Source organism: Amblyomma mixtum, chromosome 2, assembly GCF_055824585.1.
Source record: "Amblyomma mixtum isolate Tamu chromosome 2, ASM5582458v1, whole genome shotgun sequence".
Lineage (NCBI taxonomy): Eukaryota > Metazoa > Arthropoda > Arachnida > Ixodida > Ixodidae > Amblyomma > Amblyomma mixtum.
In genome coordinates, this window is record NC_143013.1 from 264442203 (window position 1) to 264466785 (window position 24583).

Below are 24583 nucleotides of genomic sequence, written 5' to 3' on the forward strand. Positions count from 1 at the left end.
CTCCTTCGAACTCTCAGCTTTTGCCGCTTCTCTGTTTAAATTAATTCACAGCTCCTATAATATGGGGAACACCATTGTGAAGTAGTACTATAGAAATCACTTTAGCCATTGGCGTCTCTCATCTACGCGCAATAAAATCACCATACACGGGGACTCTCGCAAAATCGCCTCCGTTGAAATACGGCCGCCACAATCAGGACTCAAACCATTACAGACTTTCGAAACGCTGTAGCGATCGACCTGTTTCAGGGGTTAAAGTACCAGGCTGTCAGTCAACGCAGTGCGTACGCTCTGTCATCAACGAAATTGCCGTTGGGAATGTGACGTGCTACACCTAAACGTCCCAGAGAAAGCGGTGCGGAAGATTTTGCCTCACACAAGTAGCAACTGCCAGGTCCATATGGCCGGATCATTGTGTAGTTTTTTCTTTTCTGAAGCCCACAGGTTTCTGCTTTGCGTGCAGCTTCAATGTACCAAAGAAGTGTGGAGAACCGGGAAGACTAAAACGAAACTTTTGGTACGCGGTGATGTAAGAATACGGAGTTCCATTTAAGGAATGAAAGCGTATAACAAAAGCTAGCCAGCACTCGCCTCTATATTGAAGGGGCGCTGAAACAACGTGAAGACCACAAAAACGTAAACAATGTAAAGACCGGGACAGGTGGTCTCGGGTTAGAACCGCAGACCAGGACGAATTTTTCCACAGAAACTACGAAGCTATATTGTTCACCAGGGTGGAAATTTGGGCAAGTCGGTAATGATCCATAACATAAGAGTAGCGCGAAACCAGGACGACGGACAAAAGGGGAGAGAACACAAACCCACAACACAGCGCCTGTGTTTGTGTTCTCTTCCCTTTTGTCCGTCGTCCTGGTTTTGCGCTACTCTTATGTTATGGAAGCTATATTGCTTTTCCTTTGTAGCCGTATAGGTGCGCTTGGTTGGATGCCAACTAGTAATTTGCTCCCTTATTAATTACCGCTATCATGCCTCATAGGCCTATCGATGTACTATCCAAGCTGACTCTATCGAACGCAATCCAGTTGAACGATACACGGTTGGCCAAGGCTTGCCAGACCACAGGGCACGCTTTTCAGCCTTGGGCGTTCACGACAGCCTCGAAGTTCTAAATCCGAAGAGGGTGATTCTCATCTTCGCTACTGAGGACCTTTGGTAGCTTCGTTAGTGCCGCAAGTTTCCTACCATACTACTCAAAAGCAGACCCTGTGCCGTGGGGACTGTTTACCGACCGCGAATGAGAGAACAAAATGTGCTCAGCGCCAGAACTCATGACTGCACCAGCTTAGTGCACTGCTGATGCATTCCGATGAACCCAGGCAGTACTATATCGTGTATACCGTGGGGGCCAGAAATGGAAGCTGAATTGCGGGGGAAACGAAACTAGTGCATAGTTCGGAGTAACCGGGTATGCAATGCTGACGGAACGAAACACCGTCGATAAACCGAAAACCGAGCCGCCATACCGATGGAAAGTGCAGGCGACGCAGTGGGAAATACCGATGCATAAGAATGCTTCCAAATGCCACCCCGAAGAGTATGCTTATACGGTGCCCTCTCCGCTGGCTGTCACCCTCAGATACACCGGAGAGCAGCCCCAAACATTCTGAAATACTTTACAGATATCAGTGCTTAACCAGGGACTCCCTTAGAGCTAATCCACAAAGCTGTGACGCAAAGATCGCGTACCATATAAACAACTTAAGGTATTCGAAGCTGGCCCGGCACCTGCAGCGTCCTAGCCGTGAGAAAACGCAGCAACTACCCGTAATTGCGCTTCTGAAAATCGAAAAAAAAGAAAACTCGTCCTGTGCCCCGCACACACAGGAAATGCACAGAAGGAAATATTGTGTGGGTCTCCTGTTGCTCAAGACGTCCTGCACGAGGCAGCTCCTAATCCAGTGGCTGTTGAACTCACTCACTCGGCCGACAGAAGTTTTCAGAGTCGACGTATGCGAGCACGTGCGGCCGTCAAAAGCGTCACAAAGGCAGAAACGAACTGCAGCCGCGTTTCACAGCACTCACCTGTCGTCGTAGGCGAAGTCCGCCTCGAGCGTGTTCCAGTAGAGGAGGCAGGCCCATCCGGAGACGAGCGCCACAGCGCCGTAGTAGTCCATGTTGCTCAGTTTGCGACTGTGCCGCGACTGCTGAGCCTGGTGCGCCGCCGCCGGCTGCTGCTGCTGCTGGTGTCCTCCGCCAGGTGGCGCCGCCTCCCTCCGCGCATGCGCACGAAGTACGCCGCCGCTGCGGCCCGTCATGTATCGGCCAATGGGCGCCCCCCTCGGGCTGCGCACGAAAGAAGAGAGACGACGCAGGGCATGAGCGCGTGCGTGCGTGCGTGCGCGCGCGTTTTTCGCTTTTGCTTTTTGGCGCGCCGCGGCAAGCCGGCAACGGCGTGCGCGGGCGCGCGCGCCAAGCACAAACCGCCACCGCCGCGGCGGTGGTGGTGGCGGCGGCGGGGAAGTCGAAAATTGGCGCCCAAAGTAGGGCCTGTCTTTCCGGCGGCCTGACCAGCCTCGGAGGCGCCTCAGAAAGACGGTCCCTTCGGCGGCTGCAGCCCACACTGCCACTACTCCTCCGGGAAAGGCGAACGAGCGACGGAAGGCCCGTTCGCAGAAAGCAGCGTTTTGTAGGCACCGGCGGAAGGGGGGCGACCCAGGAGAAGAAGAGGGGCGGTAGAAAAGAACGCGGGTGAAGGAACGGGAAAGATTGCTGGGGGACTTTCGGCGCTCTGTTGCAACTCGACAGGGCGTCTGTACTACCGCTTTAATGTTTCCCCCGACGGCCTGGAGTGTTTTTAACGGAATCCGCAGGAGTGCCGGCGCGAAGTCGTTGGTTACGATAATCGGTACTCTACGGGCGATAAAAGTATATACAATTCAAGCTTGTGGCTCGGGTTCCTGTTCAAATTTCTAAGAGGCTCGTGCCTCATTACAGCTTGCAAGTGGAGATGTAATGTCATGACGTGGTGTTTGGTGCCGGAAGGGTCGTTTCAGTTTCACGTTTAATTAATATGGCACTCAACAGCTCCAATCACTCCAATACAGGCCTCCCGATCTGTCGCAGCACCGCAGCAGGCAGGTGGCAGGCACCGGTGGCGTGTACCGTGATCGCAGTGGCTGCCACGGAGTGCTGACACTGAGTATCGGAAACTTAATTAGTTTCAAGTCTGCTTTTAAGTGCGGGCGTAAAAAAAGAAAGACAGAGTCCTACAGGACTTTTGGAGATCACGCTAACAACAGCTCCACAAGCACAATGTCGTCATTCTTTGATTGGCTTAATAATCCGCAGTACTTAAGGTGCTAGAGTAGCTTTACACCCCCACAATGAAACATGATCCCGCAATGAAACAACGGCTTAGTTCCTGAAGTTGCTCACAGCCTTCCTTCGAAACAAATTGGGCGAAGATACCTCAAACCAAAGAACGACTGGAAGCGCAGATGCCACACCGATCAAAAAACGAATAAAATAGGAACAAAGAGCAAAAGCAAACTTTAGCAAAGCTGCACTTAGTACTACAGAAACAATACGACGCTTGTAATTAAGCATTCGGTCGTTTCTAAGATCTTTGCGGCGGCACCTGCGGACAGCAAAATCTATATCTTCGCAGCGAAGACACTGGAGCCCATCGGGCGGAGTAGAAAGCGATGGAAGAAAGCCACTTGCTCATTAAAAATAAAGTAAGAAAAGAAGAGAACGCCAGCGGCAAAAAGGAGAAAAACTTGAGCTAAGCTGAACACAAGGAGAGAGACCCCCAGGAGAAGAAAGGCGAACTAAAATAGAGTATAGGTGGTTTCCGAAAGCAGCAAAGCATGGCATTTTGTCGGCCTGCATGGTCGTCGGTGCCTGCTCGCTTGGCCGGGAGAGGAAACCGCAGACGGTCGCAGTGGCGCCGGTGCCCCATTAGCCGAGCACCGCCGCCACCGCTGGCTCCGCTGCTGCTGCTGCTGCGGCTCGACCGGCCTGGTCGCCGCCGCTCCGCACAGGCGGCGAAGAAACACATGTCCACGGGGCGAATCGGGGCGTGTACATGCCTTCATGCCCGCCCGCGGGGTCACGCGACAATCTTCGTGGACTCCCCTCCCGTTGTCGGGCTCTCTCAAGTGAAAGACTTGCGGTCCACCGGTGTGGCTCAGCTCTTATGGCGTTCTACTGCGGAGCGAAGCGGAACGCCAGTTCGATCGCGGATGGCTCAGGTCGCGCTGCACTTGGCTAAGGCGAAATACGAGAATGGGAACCCTCCGAAATACCTACGGCGAGCTTCAAGGCTGGCTTTGTAACTACAGGAAGTCATATTAGAGGGCAGATGGTGTCTCGACGACATGGCTACGTGCTGCAGCGTGACGCAAAAAGGGCAAAAAATATCAGACATAACTTCACCAGCGAAAGGACGAGAGACCAGGAGAACACAGGAGAACGCTGGACTAAAGCTGAAGTTTAATCGAGAAACGGCCAACCTAGGTCACCAGCAGACGCATGCGTATCAGACACACTACACAACAAACAAATATATATGTGGCGAATCACCAAGGAGTGGATACACGCTCCATAACTGGCAAACAACAAAAGACAGATATTCTGCCTATCAAGCTTGCCCGCGCACACTTGTGCTTAGGAAATTAACTTCCTTATTAGTGAGATGCAAAGACGGTGCACTGACGCATGTGCCACTGCCTTGCAACATAATATGGTAAGCCTCAAGAATTTCCCTTCTTCTCCCTGTGTTTACTTTTCCCGATGACTGAAATGCTGTTAAAAGCCGGAACACAGTTTTTACAACTCCTGCAGAGAGGTGGGAGATTATTTTGATAAGACAAATATTTCAGGGAATGGTTATGTTCGCGTGTCCGGCCATTAACACATCTGCCAGTTTGGCCCGTGTACACCCTACCACGTGACAGGGCTAACTTGTAAACGACATGAGTCGAACAAGCAACGACCTTGTTGGTACGCTTCACAGTGCAGCTCTTGGACTTCCTCCCCTGACTGGCCTTCGCGATTCGTGAACATAAACCAGACATCTAACAAGGTGCACAGAAGACTACCTTCACGCCGTGCCGTTGTGCCACTTTCTTCATGTTATGAGAGACACCGTGAAGATAGGGCACTACTTCAACTTTCTTCCCCTCCAGTCTAGCATTTCCGGAATCCCGTTTGTTCTGGTTCTTAATTTTCTGCAGCTAAACTTGAGCTCGAAATGTCACTATAGAAAGCAGACTATGCTAGAAGTTTCGCTGAAATTTGCCATAGTCAACAACGAGTAGTCACAGCTGAGATTCACATGATTATCTGCACGACTTTTATTTTTTTTCTTCCGGGGGAACCGCAACATTAGGAGCAAGGCTACCCGCCTTCTTCCAAGATTCCTTCAGGACACTTAAGCTTTCGTATGGTTAATACTCTTGTGGGTGTGTGTGTGCATATTGACAGAGATCTACTGCATCACAGGACTGCATCACAACGTCTTGTCTTCAATCAATTTACAATTTTACGAGTTACTGGTACCAGTGTTAGCTTTTTATGTTCCACAGTACCGCCTAAATGTTTATAAGGTTCTTTATAAGTACTATATTCCACCTCCTTATATGTGTTTTTGTAAGTGTTTACTCGCCCAATCTTGTAACAGCCGCGTGCATAAGGCTATCAGTATGTACCAAATAAATAATTGCGGACAGAACAATCGCAAGGCCAATCCCACCTGCTGCTCACAACAACCTCAACGTCACATGGGTTGGGTTGTATTCTCCGACTTGATGTACACTGCGTGATGCCTGTAAGGTATAAATGTCGTAAGAAAGGGTAAATATTTGCAAATTATGCATCTACTGAACACCGTCAAGTGGGGCAGCACTACAGCGTAGTCTGTGAGATCAAGCTACAGTCAGATATAACTCAAGAGCGAAGCGGCTTTTCCCCGACAGCTTCCAGCCAATGGCGTCGGCCGGTGTGACAATAAAGGAAGTGGCAGATGAAACGAGATAGTTCCCTTTCTTCATAATCGGAGATAGTCCCCCCCCCCCCCCCCCCCGCCCCCCCCCCCTCCCTCACCCTGCATTGTCACGCTAGCAAGTTAATGAGAAACAGCCAGCACCATTGGCTGGAAGGGTTATTAACCAAGACGTCAGAGGATTGGTCGACACCAGCCATTGGCTAGAGGGCCTCATTAAGTGGCATTCGCCACTTCGTTCTTGAGTTGTATCCAACTACAGAGTCCGAAGACTGCATGCAACAAAAATTAGGAGTCACTTTGGCGACTAAAGTGGTGCAAGGCGAAAGCCTTAGTACAGCATTCTGTCACGAATGTGGTTGTGAATGATGATTCAAGTGCTGCCAGCGAATGACGCGTCCATTGGCTGTCTGCGTGTGTTACTGATGTGTGGTTAACATGTTAAGCTTCGCCTGTAAGAGTGGAACGCGACAGCGTCTTGCAACGCTGCCAGGGAGTCCACAGAACGCCATCGCCAATTCGGCTGTACGCCTTGCTGGACGGTAAATTTATTTTTTTGAGGAAAGGAAATGTATCTCTCTCGCATATCTGGGTGGACACCTGTACCTCGCCGTAAGGGAAAGGGGGACGATGGGAGTGAACGAAGACGCCGTATTAGCTAGACGCGCCTTTGTTCATTCCAAACCATTCAGCTGGCATTACGGAGTGGCTAGCGTGCTCGTATCGCACTCCGGAGACCCTGGTTCGATTCCCCAACTCGACCAATTTCGTTCTCGGTTTTATTGATTTATGCGGTCTAACTAGAAAGGTTAATTAGGCTATTTCATATTTATATTATTGTATTTCTATCCATCGTGTTCTGTCATTCACCTGTCAATTGTTGGAACTGTCTAGGATGTTCGACACAACGTATATGAAACGAGCAACATCGAACTGAGTGGGGAAGTGCGTGGTGGTGGAGCGAACGCGGCTTCTTCCGCAGACGCTGTTGTCGCTGCGGCGCGTCTTTCTTTTCTTTTGCTCTTTCTTCTGACCTCTTCATTCTCTTCTATCTTAATTAGGCTAATTGATTAATTAAGCAATTAACTAAACTCAGTCCAACTTAGTTGGAGCATCACTATACGATCCCTTTGATTGGTTGCATGGTTACTAGCCAAAGTACAATTGGCCCCATTTGAAATTCGCGCACTGTGACGTCACGAGCATTTCGACCAATTGAAAAGCGTGACATTTTCTGTCGACAACTCCTGCTTACAACGATGAGGCATTAAAGGCTTCCGCCTTAAAAGCCCATCGCGTTCTCTTTTCCCGTGCCAAGAACAAAGCGACAAGATCCCACACAAAATTGTGTGGGTACCGGGGCACACGGGGGTGGCAGGGAACCAAGAGGCCGACAGGATAGCTCGAGGATACATTACTTTCCGAGCATCCGATGAGCCCGCGGAACTCGCGCCAGCACCCAGGGATTACTCGGCCATACTACAAAACTACAGAGGCAGAAGATTGCGGTATCCCCCACCGCACAAATCTCTCAGCAGAGAGGAAGCTGTCACTTGGAGACAATTACAAACAGGCTCTTTCCCAAACCTACATATACTAAACAAAATGCACCCTACCATATACGCGGACAAATGTCCCTGGTGCGACGGAAAGCCTACTCTCTATCACATCACATGGGCCTGCCAAAAGATAGACGTGGTCACCAAAATACAAAACCCGAGTGCGGAGCAGTGGGAGACTCTGCTGTCCAGCGACCGCTGTGAAGACCAAGAAGGTCTGGTACAGCGAGCTCAACGGGCGGCAGTGGCCAGCGGAGCCCTGGACTGAGGGCAACCGACCACTGATTAGAGGCGGACGACTTCGACAGAGAAGACTCCTGGGGGTAAAATCAAGGAGAAAACGTCTCTGAAGATGCTCCCAAACCGCAGGAAAAAGGACTAGAGTAAAATAAAGTTTTTCCTTCCTTCCTTCCTTCCTTCCTTCCTTCCTTCCTTCCTTCCTTCCTTCCTTCCTTCCTTCCTTCCCGTAAAGCCATCCGCAGCTCTGAAGACCGCACCGTCAACCACGTGTAATCCACAGCACACGCAAACGCTATATCGCGATAGCTGTCATTCCCGTCAGGCGCGAAATCGTCAAAACGTCATTACAAGGACGATGTTATGGGCATATCGCTTGCGCGGCCGCTGAAGAGATAAGCATGACAGTCTCTGCATGGTCTTCGATGCAGCGACCATCGCAGAACAAAGGTTATTTTCAGAGAAAAAAAGAATTACCCGTTTTTATCGACTGAACGCACGCACGCTTGCGAGAGAGGTCAGAAAGATGGGGACCAGAACTTTCGTGCTCATAAGCGATAACAGTAAACAGAATCTCGTGATTCTTCGCAAGGAAGCAGAGAGGTAAAAATAAAAAAGAAAAGTCTGAAGGCGGAGCAAGAAGAAATCTCACTGGATGCGGAATGAGAGGGTTCCGAAATAAACTGCGCTCGCTGGAAAACGAAACAGAAGAATAAAAAATGTGCAAAAAAAGCGAGAACTGAGAGACACAGGAAACAAAGCGCAGCACGCAACGCAGACGAGAGAAGAGTCAACTCCGCCGGCAGAAAGAAATACAAGGGCCGCGACCGCGCGCTCGGAAAGCAACGTGGTTGTTAAAAAAAGAGAGCTGTTCCCCGGTCCCCGCCGCGTTCTCCCCTCCTGAGCTTCCCGCCCTCTTAACAACAATTGAGGAGCAACGGCGAAGAGGCCAACTCATGCACGCATTCTTCCGCGGGAAGTCGTAATTTTAGGAGAGCGCCGAACGGCGGCGCAAGCTGGCGGCGACGGCGAGCGTCAAACCCCTCCCTCCTCTGCGTCTCACCTCTCTCTCTCTTCGAATCCTCCCCCTCCATTTCTTCTCCGCTTATGCAGACCAGAGCAGACCCTAGACTCGAGAGTGCGGACGAGGAGGAGGAGGACGAAGCTTTACTTCTTGCCGTGCTTCCTGTCTCTGTCTTTCCCTCCTTCACTTGCAGACCTGGACGCTGCCTGAATATGCAGAAGCGAAAAGAAGTTCCCAAGCTGGGATGCGCTCGTGTGTGTGTGTGTGCGTGTTCACCCCTCCCGTCTTGTGTTATTCTGCGCAAAGTTTTCACTTGCACTTGCGTGCTGCGCTAGGCTGCACGAAAATATGCACGGAGCGCATTCTCAAAAACGAAAGTATGGGCGACGCTACGCTCAAGTACAAGCACAATCAATAGAGAGCTTTAGCATAGCGGAGACGTACTAGTCCTCGTTCTTGTCTATCTTTCTTTTCGTCTATGTTGTTTGCAGCGCGTCCGAAAAATGACGTATTGGCATATACGTGTACAGGGTTAACGCATGCCTGCTACGCAGGCGCAGTGGTGGGCGACAGCGCGCCACCTTGCTCCATATGGTGAAACTGTTGTGAAGTTGTGGTGGTAGCGGTCCTGGTGGCTGTACGCGAACCCGCTTTCCGAGCTACAAAGCCTTTTTTTTTTAAATTTCTGTCTACCTTCAACTCAGTGCTACCGATGCTCCAAAGCGGACTTGCCACATTTGTGTGCAATTACACTTGACGAGAACTTGTTGGTTACACCGATCGCGACCGAGTTACACTCCTTCTTGTAACTTTCTTTCCCTTTTAACTGCTAATCCATGCCCGAATCGGCAGCTTACTAGTGGAGATGGCAGCAATCTTCACTTCGAGAAACCTCTGAGGGCCCACTTGAGAGGAGCTCCCTTCTTCGCTGTTGCGAACAGACCGCGTTTCTTCCTTCCCCTTTTTCCCCCCACCTCCTTCTTCCTATCTTCATTTCTCCCTACGCTAGCAATCCTCTCTCCCCTCACTTCTGCCGTCTCAGCACGCTTTCTCTCTCTCTCAGTGCATACACATGCACATATACACGGCTATCAACTGAAAAGGCACGTTCGTCGATGGGGGGGGGGGGGGGGGGGGAGAGTTTACTTTCTGGTGTCTCACCCCCTCTCCACTCTTTTCATTTGGCTCAAGCCCGGTTGTTTTTCTGGCTTCCATAGAAAAATAACGAAACAAACAAAAACATCACACATCAACTGGAGGTGGAGGCGAATGGTGCCCGCACGCACACGAAGCGCAGAAATGCACAGGGAGCGAAAGAAAGAGAGAGAGCGTGGAAGGAAAGAAAAGAAAAGAGCGACAACGGAAGCGGCGGCGGTGGAGGTCCGTGTGTGCGAGCGAGCGCGCGCGGCTGTAGTCCGCGGAACTGAGGAAAAGATGCGCGTACTATAGCGCGGGGGAAGAAACGAAAAACCCGTAAATTAGGGGAGATACGAGCGTAAGGTATACAATTACGCGCGCGCCAAACAATGACTTAGAGGTGGGGGGGACTCCGCTATACTTCATTGCACTCCCAGTGCGAGCGACGCCAGCTCTTTGCGCGCCCGCGAGTGGTGTGCGCCCTCCTCCGGTTCCTTATTCTTATCCTTCGCAGTCTTCTCACTTCGCTTTTTGTTTTGTTTTCTTTTCTTCTTTAGACGGCGGCGGCAACAACGCTCACAATCCCCCCCCCCCCCCCCCCCCTTGCTTCTTCCTTTCCTCCTTCAGTTCCCAATAGCCATGCCCGGGGCTTTCGCCGCTGGCTGTGCTTACTTACACGCGCTATTATTTTCTCGGCCGAGTCTCCAGATTACCGGCTACCGGAGCTGCTCGCTTCGACACTGATGCCGCATGACTATCGGTTCTCAGGAGGGTCTGCGCGGTAACTACTACACAGTTCTCGTTAAAGCAGAAAGCGGACCCGGCGAGAGAAAAAGGACCACATCATTTACTTTTTTTTTCTCACTCTCTGTCTCGCCTGACCAGAGAAAGCCGAATAGCGATGGTCGCATTCACGTAAAAGTTTGTTCACCCGCCTTCCTTTCGCCCCGCCCCACTCGGTTGTCTCATCTATAGTGCTTTTCTAAATTTTGTTTCTTTTCCAGGTTTGCACCTTCAGTGTTTTTGGGTCTCTTCGCCTCTTCATACCGAAAAGCATGACCTCCAGTGTAAGGCGCCACGTTGTCAAGTTTTCGCGCAGCTGACATCGTGATGCCAGTCCTGTGAGAGCCGTGTGCCATGGCGCAACCTTTACACTACTTTCTTCTGAATGCGTCAGTTTCTCGGGCTGCGACGGTGCCCTGTGGATTGACAAACTGTTTCGCGACCCCAGGGTGACTAATGCCGAGACGCCACGCTAGCTGGCACAAAATAGCGTATTAAACGGGGGCTGAGGAGACTGTGAACGCCACACAACGTATTCCGGTGCTTATTATCCTCTCAGTCACCGTTTATTGCGATATATATTTTTCATCCGAGGCCTAAAGCACTGAGTTCAATCGCTGGACCAGCCGACCTGCTTTTGTAGCGAGAGCTACATTACGCGCAGTCTCACCGTTTCGCTGTGGACCTTCGGCGCCTCTTGTACGCATGCGCGAGGCGCCGAGTGACGTCACAGCCGCGCAGTGGTGCGCCGCGCCGCTCGCCTCCGACCGAGAGATGATGGTTATGCTAGTTATGCGTAACCAGGGATATACCGCACCTCTTGCTATGTATATCCTGCCATAGCTGAGCTAAGCCACTGCCAATTTTTTTCGAACTAGTGCAAAGCGAACCTTCCTAGGGAAGAACACCTTAGTAAGGGTGCTGATCCGGCTTAGTAAGGGAAATACGAGTATTACGCCGAAGAACGTTCGCACCCTTGAGCGAAACCGGTGCGTTCCCCCCCGGTTGAGCGATTCGAACTCAGTGTCCCCTGCATAATGGTACGCGCAGGGGCGTCTTTCCGTTCTAGTGGTTTGGCACTGCGGAGCACACGGGCACAGATGCACTGGACATCTCGCTTGATTAAGTATAGTGGAGCAAACAGGCTGAAATGTTCTGCTATTCCATTAGTTTTAGCTGCCAAGCACGATGGAGACAGCAACGGGCACTAGTCTCTGTATACGTAAAATCACTTTCTTGAAATAAAACTGCTGCTACTACTTACTACTACTACTACTACTACTACTACTACTACTACTACTACTACTACCATCACCACCACCACCACTACCGCTAGTGCTAATACCACTACAACCGTTACCAAAGTGAACAGCTTCTTTGATAGCACCTGAGACTCATCGAGCAACACCATTTCAGAGTGCATGACGGCGCAAATACCTTCAAGACAGTGAGCTGGCCTTGAAACGATGACGTTGACCGCTTGAGAGACTTTTCTGAGTGGTCACGCAAATGATGGTGACAGAGGACTACCAGGTCACAGAACTGTGCCACAAATGATGGCCCTTAATTAACTAGGTATCCGCGGTATATACGGTGAAGCAGTTGCCGAATGTATTGCGTAAGGCTAAAGCCTCCCTCCTGCAGCTTCCAAAAAACTGAACCTCAAGAAGGCGGCCCATCAAATCGAGGGTTTGTTGGCTTATCTCCAGACAGCTTGCGAAACGCACAGGGACCAATACAGGGACCGGTCAGCTGTCGCAAGCGTGTCGTGTATACAGTGCGGGGAGCTGCTGCCTTCCCACATACACGTGTATGTACGCATCCGGTGGCAGCCATGAAGCAACAGCAGCACCAGTATACTGTCGTTCAAAGTGAAACTGTAAGAGCCGTTTGTGGCGTTGAACGAGGGCATTGGATCACAATTAGATCTCATTTTATGGCCCCGTATACAGCGCAGGGAGCCGCCTTGCGCAGTCGTATAATCCTGGCTTTGCCTCATTCGCAGGAAAAAAAGAAGAAAAAAAAAGAGAGTAAATACATCCGTGATGTGGGTGAATAGGTGGCGCACAGCGAGACAAGATAGTATAGTGGAGGAAATCGCCCAGTGTGCGCATACTGGCAGAGGCTCACACTGCAGGAGGGTATAGTGGCGAAGGAATAAGAAAAAAACATTTGGGAGTGGGAAATAAAGAAAGTGGACTGTCGCGGCCGTCCGATCCTCGCGTCTCCTTTTATGGGGGTCTCGGGAACAACCACAATTTGCGGGACTCCGGAGAGCTGCGGCAGCGGTGGCAGCAGCATATTTAAGGGGAGCAGCTCGGCTCAAGACGACGTCGTAAATGGAAAAAAAAAAAAAAAAAGCCCCGCCCGCGTGCCGAGAAACAAACACGGCCAGGGCACGGCCCTCCTCAACTCGGAATAAGAAGAAAACTCGGTCAAACGACGTCGTAAAAGCAGACCGCCTGACTGTTAAGGGCCTCGCGTAGAGAACCGCTTCGTACATATACGCACACATGCGCATGCAAGAGATGGTTCATTGTTGTTTGCTTTTGTTGTGCTTTGCATTGCTCGCCGAGTTACCGAGACGAGCCCAAACAGCGCAGTACGGCGCGTATTTTTTATTTTTTTTATCTACAACGCTCGGGCTGAATACACAATGCAGCGTGCATGTGTGACGGATAACTACGAGGGCAGAAAACAAAAGGTGTGCAGGTGAAAATCAAGACGGTAGCCTGTTTGCTGACTCAAGCGTTCCGCTCTGTAGACTGAAACAGCGAGGCTGAGGCCAGTAATGTACTTCGGAACACTTCTTAGGCACGCATTGGCAACAGCCCCTTGTACGAACGGTTACCTAAAATATTCTTAAGCGAAACAACGCGTTTAAATCGAAGCTGCTGAGCGGTCTTGAGTGAATGACATGCAATTAGAGGGAAATCGTACCGCGTTCTTCTATGCACTTAAAGGTGCACTAAACAGGATTTCGGGCTCGTCCTTTCATAGAGGGGACTCGATCTACACTATACAGCCATTCTTAGAAACATCCATTTATTATCCTGTGCGACCGATTTCACTACTGAATCGGATTAAACGTCCCGAGGCTCTAGCCATTTTTTTTTTAGCTCACCGCGTATATAGAGTAGGAGGATCAACCAACATGGTTGCCATGGCGAAAAGCACGCGCAGTGTGTCTCAGCGAATTGCGTGGCGGTCTGCCGCTCTGCCGTTGAAGGAGCAACACGCGGACTGATCTTTGAAAATGCGCAATTTTCTGGTCTGACTATGTTCAGTCATAGTAGACGGTCGGGGGCACCACCCGGCTTTGCGGCAGTAGGCGAGGAGGAAACATAGCCCGCTTGTTTCGGCCTTGTTATTTCGGTGATAGGCTCTCTGAACCACAAATACGTAGCGGTTTTATCATTCTTGCTTACGACGAGTCCAAAAAGAGTAATAAGAATTACTTTGGGTGTCTTCACGCGTAATAGTATTTTCATTGGCCATTGCAGAGTGATGCTGTTTAGTCTCGCGAAAGCAAATACATCGCGCGTAATTTTATTTCCGCGGGCCTAAGTTGCGGCTGCGTTGTTTGCGATTGCGACTATTTATTCGCGGAAATCCCGCAAAAAAATAAATAAATAAAAGCAGAAATGAATTTTTGTAGAACGTTCTTTAGAGAGGCTTTCAGGCTCTATTGCGCCACTCACAAGAGTCCGTTTTAGAAAAAAAAAAGAAAAACTGAAGATTAAAGATAGCTGCTATCGGGCTGACATAAAACCCCTTGGCCGTGGACAGGGACACGTCACAGCACCTAACAAACAAAGACAAGGCTGCTACTCGAAGGCTGCGGAAGTTATAAATAAATACAAAGTTAAGAATACTATCCCGAACCTTACCGCCCCGCACAGAATTACAATCAATGCAGCCCTTAAATTCTGCCCAACACGCTTGCTTCATAGAATAGGCACTTCGATGTGCGCGAAAACAAAACAAATCAGAACAAAAAACAAACATATATAGTAAACATGCGAGTCGATGAACACATTATTTCAAGTCGAAAAAAGGGTAAAAAAAAAAAATACCCAGGGAGAGAAGCGTGACATATGAGAGCCTCTAAGCACAGTTTTTTCCCGGAAAAGGAAAAAATATATTCGACCTTCCTCAATTTTACTTGTATGGCTTGAAATTCTGCATGCATAAAGAAAAAAGGAACTCAACGGTCTTGCAATGAGACTTAATTCAAGGCCGGGAGACCAGTGGAACAAAACCCCTGCTCACTCTGTACATCTGGTCGCCCTGCATACATTAGGCACGCCGAGAAACCAGGGCACGCGAAATCACCGAGTGAAGAGATAAAAAAAAATAAAGAAAGCACCTTTTCGATCTGTTTCAACAGTTTTTTTTTTTAATTCTTTCTTCTCCTCCTACTTCCTCTTCAAAACGCAGGAAAAACCCGCGGAACCAGAGCGGTTGTATGTACGGGAACGCGAAGAAAGCTGCCGTTCCCTTCCGTTCTCCTCCGTATCTTCCATTGAAGACGGCCAATGTTTCGGGTAAAAGCTGGCGCCCTTTTAAAGAGTACCGGGTTTAAAAACGAAGGCCGTACGGTGGTACAGCAGCTCCAGGGTGAAAGAGCCTCCGTACACACAAAAAAAATGAAAAAAAAGGAAGAAAGGCAGAAAGGGATGAAACGGGGAACATCAAACGGAACCAGAAGCGTGGAGAGCCAAGGCATAAGAAACACGGGCCAAGAGCAAACTGCGGAATGAAGGTCAAAGCGAAAGAGAAGACCGGCTCGGCCTTTGAAAATGTTTCCGAATTAAAAGGAGGACCCTCTTTCTCCGAAACTCTCTGGTTCTTTTGTCCCTCGTGTTCCTTTCCCCCTTTTATTCCCGTTTCTTCCCTTTTACTCATTTCGCTCAGCAGCTGAGGCATTCCCTCTCGGAGAAGCTTCAGCGATCGCGAAGCGTCGAGCGAGGGGGAAAAAAAGCCGGGCAAAGTGGGCGAGGCGATCCCCAATTCAAACGGAGCCGATCGACTGCGTTTTCCCCCGTCTCCCTTTTTCTTCCCGTACTCGGAGCCAGCTCTTCCCTATGTACAGCTGTGCCTCCGCAGGGGGGCTGTTGTGTGCATGTGCTGCGGGCCAAACAAACAAACTCGATGGATGCGCTCCACGAGAGATGCAATGGCGCGACCGTGTTTGGGGATCGCAATTTTCCCCAAGGCCGCCGCGGGTAAAAGGATGCCCTTTCATTTCGCCTTCCTTAGCCTCCCATTGTTCGCCAAATCTAGCCCGTTGTGCAAACTGGCGATGCGGGTTGGGGCTTTATGTTTATATTTATTGCCAAATCTAACGTATGTTCTCGCAACCTCTCGCGCATTAAGCTCCTGGGAGACCCGCTTTAGACAAAGCTGAGTGGTGCACATACATAAAGCATACCATAACGCATACCATAATACTTCGTTTCATGCACATTAGGCAACGCTGCCAAAGCTAGCGCGTCTGTTCGTGCAAGCTAAGTCCGCGGCCGAAAAGTAGTCCGCCCTATACAACCAAAGCGAACACAAGAATATTTCATTGAGACAGATCTTAACTGCCGTGAATGACAATCACGTGGAGTTGGTTTTACCTCTAGCCAAATTTTCGTCCTCCAGCTGATAAAGATTTCAAAAAGGAAGAATGACTTTCGCGACCCGATACGCGGATGGTAGGGCGAATCACCCTTACTCCATCCGCGCTAGAAAAGTAGTTCACACCCAGTGAAAATTATAACCAGAGGGTCCGAGTACTAAGCCCCGCACAGCTTTGAGCGTGCTTTTCGGTGCTTCCACTTGGTTTTATGCCGCTTTTTGTTTTCGTGCAAGCACTCACCGAGGCTTCGAGAACGACGAATGACACGTGGCGGAGTGATATGGTTACGTGGACGGACTACTTGCACAGCCTCAGCAGCGTTGCCTGCTATGTATCAAACGGAGTATAGCTCGGTCAAAACCTAACGAAACAGCCGTTTACTGCGATACACCAAAAGCATGGAAAGGGAGAAAATACTGTCGTAAAACTTATTTGCATGTAGATTCCAATTTTAATCCAATATGAGGAAATATAACCTCTCTTTATGTTCTCCGGTACATACCTCTTTACGTTGGAAGTAACGACAATGTCGCGGTGAAACGATTTAGGATGGTCCCCACAGCTAGGCCTCGCATCGTCAAGTGTTTACATGCCCCCTGTGAACAACCTTAATTGTGTATGCGTATGACAATGTTTATCTCCGTACATATGTGTGCATGTGAACGTGTGTGTATACGTGTGCATCCTTTCTTGTACGATTATACAAACAAGCCTCTAAGAAAATCACCCAGACGACGCCGGACACGTTGAAACGAAATCAAGGCACATTTTATCATATCTACGTGAATAGACTACAAGGGATATGCCAAACGCTATATAAGTCTCTTTTTTCTCAGCAGTTCTATCGCGAGCAAGGGTGTCGAATGGGCCCCAAAACGTCACTTATGTTTATTTTTTACTTGGTCAGTGGCACAACCTTCGCCTTTTTTGGAAGCCGGCAAGGTACTTCATTCCACACTAAAGGGCGCAACTTACCACTTCGTTACCACGCGTAAACTCTAATAAACAGCTCAGCAAATGATTTGAGTATTTTTCATGTACGTGCGCATTTAAGGAAGAGGGAAAACTGGATTAAGCTGAAATATAACATCATTTCGTAAAACAAAAACAAAGAAAAATTTTTGTATGCTCCTGATGATGCCTGAAGTGAAATGAAATGCAATAATCAGACGGCATATAGGCACATGTCCTTCATTTTTGTTTTACTAAATCAGCAGAATGTAATAAGCAAAACTGGTTTGCTAAAATCAGTTGTATGCCATTTTAGGTATAATGCTTCACTGGCAGTGCACTTAGCTCTCGCCACAGAAGAAAGGAAGGAAGAAAGAAAGAAAGAAAGAAAGAAAGAAAGGAAGAAAGAAAGAAAGAAAGAAAGAAAGAAAGAAAGAAAGAAAGAAAGAAAGAAAGAAAGAAAGAAAGAAAGAAAGAAAGAAAGAAAGAAGGAAGGAAGGAAGGAAGGAAAGAAAGAACATTACAAACCAAACCCTGAGCGGTGCGATGGTCAGAGCTAGGCACATTGCCCTATTTCCAGTCGTGTCGCAATTCGCGGCCTTCCGTAGAAAACTGGCTCAATCAAAAATACTTCTTTCACGTTTTCCGGAGACATCCATCTATCATCTCCGACAACCCTCTTCGGACAGGTTTTTATGTCGGCTTAACTTAGCGTGATCTTGTTATGTTAATTCTCAACGCTCGCTTAAAGTGTACTCCCCTGTCGCCAGCCATACAACATCGATCGCCACACACACGCAGGCCCTTCCTTATCACTGCTCCTTCAGCACACAGATGCCCTTCACCCTTCATCCCTTCATCAGCGCGAATGCTATAACCGCAACCTGCCGGGGTCCCCGTGCCAGCTGTGACCTTTCCAATACAAATTAGGCCTGCGAGGCCACCGCATATCCTAGCAACCACCGCAGGTTCTACCTGAAGATAGACGGCGTTACTCTCAGCCTTTACCCGCAGTCACCATCACTTTTGCCATGCTTCTATGCTCCCCTTCGCCACATGACAGCTCATTGAAAAAAAAAAAAGAAAGAACACAGCGAGCAAAGAAGGATGTGAGGTAGATAAAAGTGAGGAGCTGGGCAGGAGATGTGTATAAAGAGAGAAAGAGGAAAGGAAACGGGAGGAGGAGGGGTGCGTCATGTCGAGAGATTAGGCCAAGATTAACGATGTGGCGTATCCCTAATCCGCGGCGGTGGGCCCTGACCGCGCTGAAAGTGCAAAGCGGGTAGGGGGGAAAGGCAGGGGTTGGACAAGGGGGCGGCGTTCACCGGTAGCACAGAGCGGGGCAGCAGCCGGCGCTCAGCGCTCACGGCAGGCCGCGGCGGCGTTCGAGCGATGCTGGCAGCACGCGTCGACGCAGCAAGCAACGGCCTCTCTCGGCCACACGGCGCGCAGTTTCTTCAGCCTTTGGCTCTGTTTGCTTAGGGAAGGGCTAGCCCACGGAAAGAGGGGAGGAGGGGGTCGAAGAAGGGGAAGAAGCCAAGTGCTTCATCAGCGCGCGCGCGTGCGAGCTGGCATGGACGAGCGTAAGCGTGAACGCCCGGCGGCGACGGCGGTTAATTGCCGAGCGCTATTAATTAGAGCCGCGCGGCAGTGGGGCGGCCCCGGGAAGGAGTCATATGCGGAAGGAGGCAGGAAAAGAGGGAGGGAGGAAGCAAAAGGGGGGGAGGGCATGGTCACGAGTTGGACACGTGACGGCCACGAGCCAATGGTTCCGCGTTTGCGTTTGTGTTTACATTCCTCTGGGATGACGTCATCGCGTTTATTTGTAAAGAGCCACCGAGTGGAATCGAGGGGGCTGATAAAAATCAAGAGTGAAGGACATCTAAACAAGAAAGAACCAGAAATAAAGAGAAAAGAAGCTCGAAAGTGGGTAGGGGGTCTCGATGCGTGCGAGATATATCGGGTTACGAGGAGACCCGGAAATGTTGTGATTAGCGCCGTTGATGGAAGGGAATTGGAAGGGCGGTGGGACCCTCCTCGCCCGACACGTCGAGCTGCTGGAGAGCAAATGTGCCGACATAAGCGAATCACGATTCAATTTGTCGCCGCTCGAGTGGACCGTCTGAAAACTGACTCGAAATGGAAAAGCGTGCGCGCTGGGCGCTCGTATTTTCGTATTCCCGCACGAACATACATAATCGCGCAAAAGAGAGAGGAGGGCAGGAGACGAGCGTCGCGTGATTAACGGCGGCAACATCTGTGCGAAGGGAAAGCAACCGGGGAGGGAGTTGCAAAGCGTGGAAAGTGCACTAATCGAGCGAGAGATGCGGATACATATTTATTAGTTATCTACTTTTCGCTGCAAGAGTGCTCAGTAAGCTTCCCCTACGAGGGCTGTAGCCTTTTCATTAACGGACGGAACCGAACGATTTCTATTACATTCAATACAGAATAGCATCTATTGAACTACATTCAGTAGAGAATATGGAATGTCCGCTTTTCGAGAGGGCTCTCTGGATAAAATTTCACAGCAGCGGCAATGCCCTTCCGCGGTTCTACTAATAGGGAGTTTCAGCACAGTTTTAGCGGATGCCGCCACAGTTACTATATACAGGTGAAGCTCGTTACAACGAAGCGGTCTATAACGAAACACTGGATATAACGAAGAAATGACGATTCATACTGGAGGCTCAGTCAGCACGGGCTATAACGAAGCTACGGCTTTAACGAAGTAATCGCTGGGCCCCTTAAACTTCGTTATAACGAGGTTCAACTGTAGTGGCATACGGTAACGCTATGCTAAAGCTTCCGTTTTCTCACGACGACACGCTGTACTGCAACTCTCCATCGTCTCATTCAGCACCCCGTAGAAAGTACATTGCACAGCCATCGCTGCTAAATAAAAGGAAAACAGAACTCCAGCGTATTGCAACATGGGGTCGCGGGTCAATTATCCGTACCGCTTCGTATTTCGCGATTGCAACGCGTCCGATGCTGCGACCTACCGTATCTTCCAGCCCGTTCAAACCAGTGCTCTGCTTTCACTGTATACCTACAGCACCCCCGCGTGCTCAAGCTTTTACGCTTTGAGTCATGCGTGACGCTATTGGCCCACACTGAGCAAAGCGTTCGATCACGCCGGCAGAGTAACACAGTTACGGAGAAAACCTGGTACAAAAGTTTGATGATGGGTGTGTGCGAGGCGGAGTAAAAACAGCGGGGAATACGAGACAGAAGAGAAGAAGGAAGCGAAACCAAGCAAAACTATACAAAAAAGCCTGGCTGGGCACGCATGTAGGCGTTCTGGCATCCGGCGTCGGAGGCATTAAAAACCAACAGCTCGAGGCCTCCATCGCGCTGTGTTTACCTTCCCGATGGCCTCGATGGTTCCGTCTAACGACCGAAGAGAAGGGTGAAAGGCGAAGAAGGAAGGAAGGAAAGAGGAGAGAGAAAAAAAGAAGGGGGAGAGTATAGGGAGGGAAGGTGGACGAGATGGGGATTTTGTACATGAGCTGGCTGTAGGGTCGACGGGCAAATACCGCCCGACGGTGTGGTGGAAACAAGTGCCATTAAAAGGAGTAAAACAAAAAAGAAGTTACAAGGTATAAGCGCGGGAGGAGAGACTAATAAAAACTTTCGACTGTAAAGCTTTCCCCAGCACCGCCGAAGGAAGCATAAACCCATAACATAACGCAGGAGCGTAACATCCACACACGACGCACGTACTAAGCCAGAAAAACGAAAATAAATAAAACGTACAGTGTTCTACAGCAGAAGGGTAGAGCGAGCGACTCGTGCTTTTTTTACGGCGTGTTTTGCCCCGTCCGTTTATTTTAGAGCCGCTCCTCCGCCACGGCCTTGTTTGTTTATTCGTCTTTAGCGAGACGGCCCGTTTCACAACATTCCGCGTTCACGTCGCTACTGCCGTGTGAAGAGCGAGAGCTAGCTCACATTTTGCGCCCGATGCCCTCGCATTGTGGCTCGTAAAGTTGGTAGAGATCCGGGCGCGGAACGTCTTGAGACAGATACCACACAGGGTGTGTCATGTTGAACGGTGGTGATTCAGTACTTATTTTAAGAAGCAGAGGGCGCGATCTTCGAACTCTCGCCTGACATTGCATGCATGTTGGTGGAGAGCTGTTTTGTATGGTCATCCCATCGCAAATTTACAATTCGTTTAGGACCGCAGTTAGGAAGCACATACAAGCAGCTCAGGACAAAAACATTTTTGAGTTTATGAACGCATTTTTTTTATATATTGTAAAATTTCACTATAACGATCAATATATCCGCAGATCTTTAGTCGACAGGCTTGCATTTTTTTTTTTTTTTGCTACTAACGTTTTTGCTATCGTCAAAAGCGTTCCGCATTAGTTTTCTATGGTAGTCTTAACTGGTGGACGCGAGAGATGGAAAAAACTTTAAAAGAATGGTTTTGTACATATCGGAAGAACGAACATTATCTTCAATATTTCCATAACAGTGCCTTAAAATTTTTCAATATTCAAAATGTTTGTCCAAGAATGCAGGACATGACATTGCGCTAATCTGTCACTAAACAGTGTTCCATTCTCTTTGTCGCCTCGCGTTGTTTTCCTGAGAACAAGTCCAACGAGAGTATGCAGCAGGCCCCTGAGCGTTAAACTCTAGTATACATCGCTGCGGAACATTTCACACGTACGGGTATATGTGTACGTGCTCTCCATGAATAGCTCTCCCACCTCCCAACTTCAGTATAAATCCAAGGAGCGGGCAAGAAAGCTTTAGTATTAGTATCTTTTTTTTTTTCATTTCGTACACCTTCATGACAGGCCCTTGATCCGATGAACAGCGATTACAAACGGGACCATAACTAATGTTGCGGCTAATCAGCCACGTGACTGGATGGCCATCTCGATCGCCACGCGCGAGTCTGTTTTAGCTTGCCAGCGGTTTTGTGGATAAGGCTGCTGCGTAACGGACATCCACCCTCCTGCCTTCATCTCCAACTTCACGGTTTGGTTTGGTTGGTTTATGGGGTTTAACGTCCCAAAGCGACTAAGGCTATGAGAGACGCCGTAGTGGAGGGCTCCGGAAATTTCGACCACCTGGGGTTCTGTAACATGCACTGACATCGCACAGTACACGGGCCTCTAGAATTTCTCCTCCAAAGAAATTCAACCTCCGCGGCCGGGATCGAACGAGCACCATAACCACTGAGCCACCACGGCGGCCCAACTTCACGGCGTAGCTCAGGTGTCTGTCCAGAGTGAAGTGGTTACCACACCCTTTATTTCTTCATAAGCTAAGCTAAGCTAAGCTAAGCTAAGCTAACCTAACCTAACCTAACCTCTACAGCTTGGCCGCTATAGCTACCAAAACGCTGCACGCTTTTACCTCGCTCAGAAGTACGGGGCAAAAAAATTAGAAAAGGAGAAAGAGGGCAAAGACACCGAACGCTGCGTGCGGCCTGCTGTATACAGTTAGCGTGTGGAGCGGGGCGAACAGCGCATACGCTTCGACGCTTGCACGTAGCCGCCACTTAGGAAACTTTAGCCACCGCCGCAGCTGCCGGACAGAGAGCGAAAACCGTGGGTGGGTGCGACGCTCGAGTGGGCAACCATGCCGCGCCGCGTTTTCCCAGAAACCGAGAGAACAGAGGGGAGGGGGAGGAGGTCTACTCTCCTCCGCCCTCGAAAACCGCTCGCCGCCACGGCTCGCCCTTGATAATACGACAAAACTTTTCATGGACGCCGCACCTGACGGAAGCCAGTTCGCCTCTCCCGTAAATGAACCAACTGCGGGCAAGCAGAAATTCGCTGGAACTTCGCTGACGAGAGCGGTTAAGAGGGCGGGGACCGGCGAGCCACTATACGGCCGGACCGGCCGGCTGCTCCGTTCTTTGTATAGCGCGTAAGCACTCGAGCGCTGGAGGTAAATTGCGAGAGGCACTCATAAGGGGGACACTTAGTGCGCCAATACTAGCATTGAATCGAGATGTTTTGAGCGCGGAGGCGCTGCGATCGCATTCCGACCACGATGCGATCCTTGTCCAACATTCGATGACCTCCGAAAATTGTAGCAGTGTAGTGTAGGAAAATTGAGCGAAATTTCGAGTTCGCTTTCCTGTCGGCTGTTCTGTTGCCTGGGTTGTGGGGAGTCTGGCAGAAGTGTTTATATCCAAGTAGGAGTTCGTTTAAATGTTGGGGACACTAAAGCAGCCACTCGTATTATATATATATATATATATATATATATATATATATATATATATATATATATATATATATATATATATATATATATATATATATATATATTTCATACATCCAAACAATAAGCGGCGATTGGAAAGGAGGTCTGTTCATTTCTCGGTGCTCCATATTAACATAGATGGCAGAATGCTATCGATAGCTGATTAGCCTTGTGCAAGCGACAGCGAGACTTTGAAATGAACTGAAGGTGGTAAAATAAGGGAGCAAAGTGATTCGGTTCACTTGCTGTCGCCTAGGCCTTCGCAAGCTTTTGACGAGCAAGTATAAATAATGCTAACAAACACTGCAGAAATAATTGGAAGCAGACTACAACTAACCAAGGGTTGAAAAAACAAGAAGGTACCGAGTTGGTCCCGAAGCCCTGAGAATTATTTTTCATTTTTAAAACGTTTTTGTTGGTGCTAATCTCCTAAATACAAATTCAACTAGACGGAGATCCGTCGAAGATGCTTACGCTCAACACCACTCGGATATGTAGCAAAAACGGCATGGTGTAAACTACCTGTACACCGCAGGGTATGAAAAGATTTTAACATAACTGACAGACACTGATAGGCTATTCCTCACGAGGCTGTTTCCAAGACTGCCCAGAGCAAAGAAAAAACAAACGCAATATCTCAAACCCTCGAAGTCATATCACTGCACTTTTTGTTCCGTCATTTCCTTACTCACTGCAAACGTTACCACGCACGTTGCCAGCCCCTTTTCTCATAATGTGGGTTTACTTAACAGCATGAACTGGCGTGTTTGAATCAGCGCTTACTTTCACGTCGGTGAAAAGAAAGAAATAGGGGAGAGAAGGAATAACGCAGGCACTGAAGAGAGAACAAAATGAAAGGTGATTACTTTCTCGCTAGTTCTCAATACAAGGACAGTGCACCCATTAGCGCGTGAAAGGAGTCTCGCTCAAGGATATAACTAAAGACGACGGATCTCAGCAACTCCGATATCACGCCTTAAGCGGCAACGTCTGTCCATCGCGTGTTCTCTTGACGACAAAAGCGAAAAACGAAGAGAAAATGCACACGTACTGTACACCTAATGGCC

General features: G+C 49.4%; 1 protein-coding gene across 1 annotated transcript in view; it reads right to left on the reverse strand.

Moving 5' to 3' along the window:
• Tmtc2 (Transmembrane O-mannosyltransferase targeting cadherins 2) overlaps positions 1 to 24583 on the reverse strand; it is a 326821-nt gene that overhangs the window by 187792 nt on the left and 114446 nt on the right. The window contains exon 2 of the mRNA XM_089573830.1: positions 2044 to 2304. Coding sequence (XP_089429956.1) covers positions 2044 to 2276 — 233 coding nt within the window. The 5' untranslated portion in view covers positions 2277 to 2304. The remainder of the gene's footprint in view (positions 1 to 2043; positions 2305 to 24583) is intronic.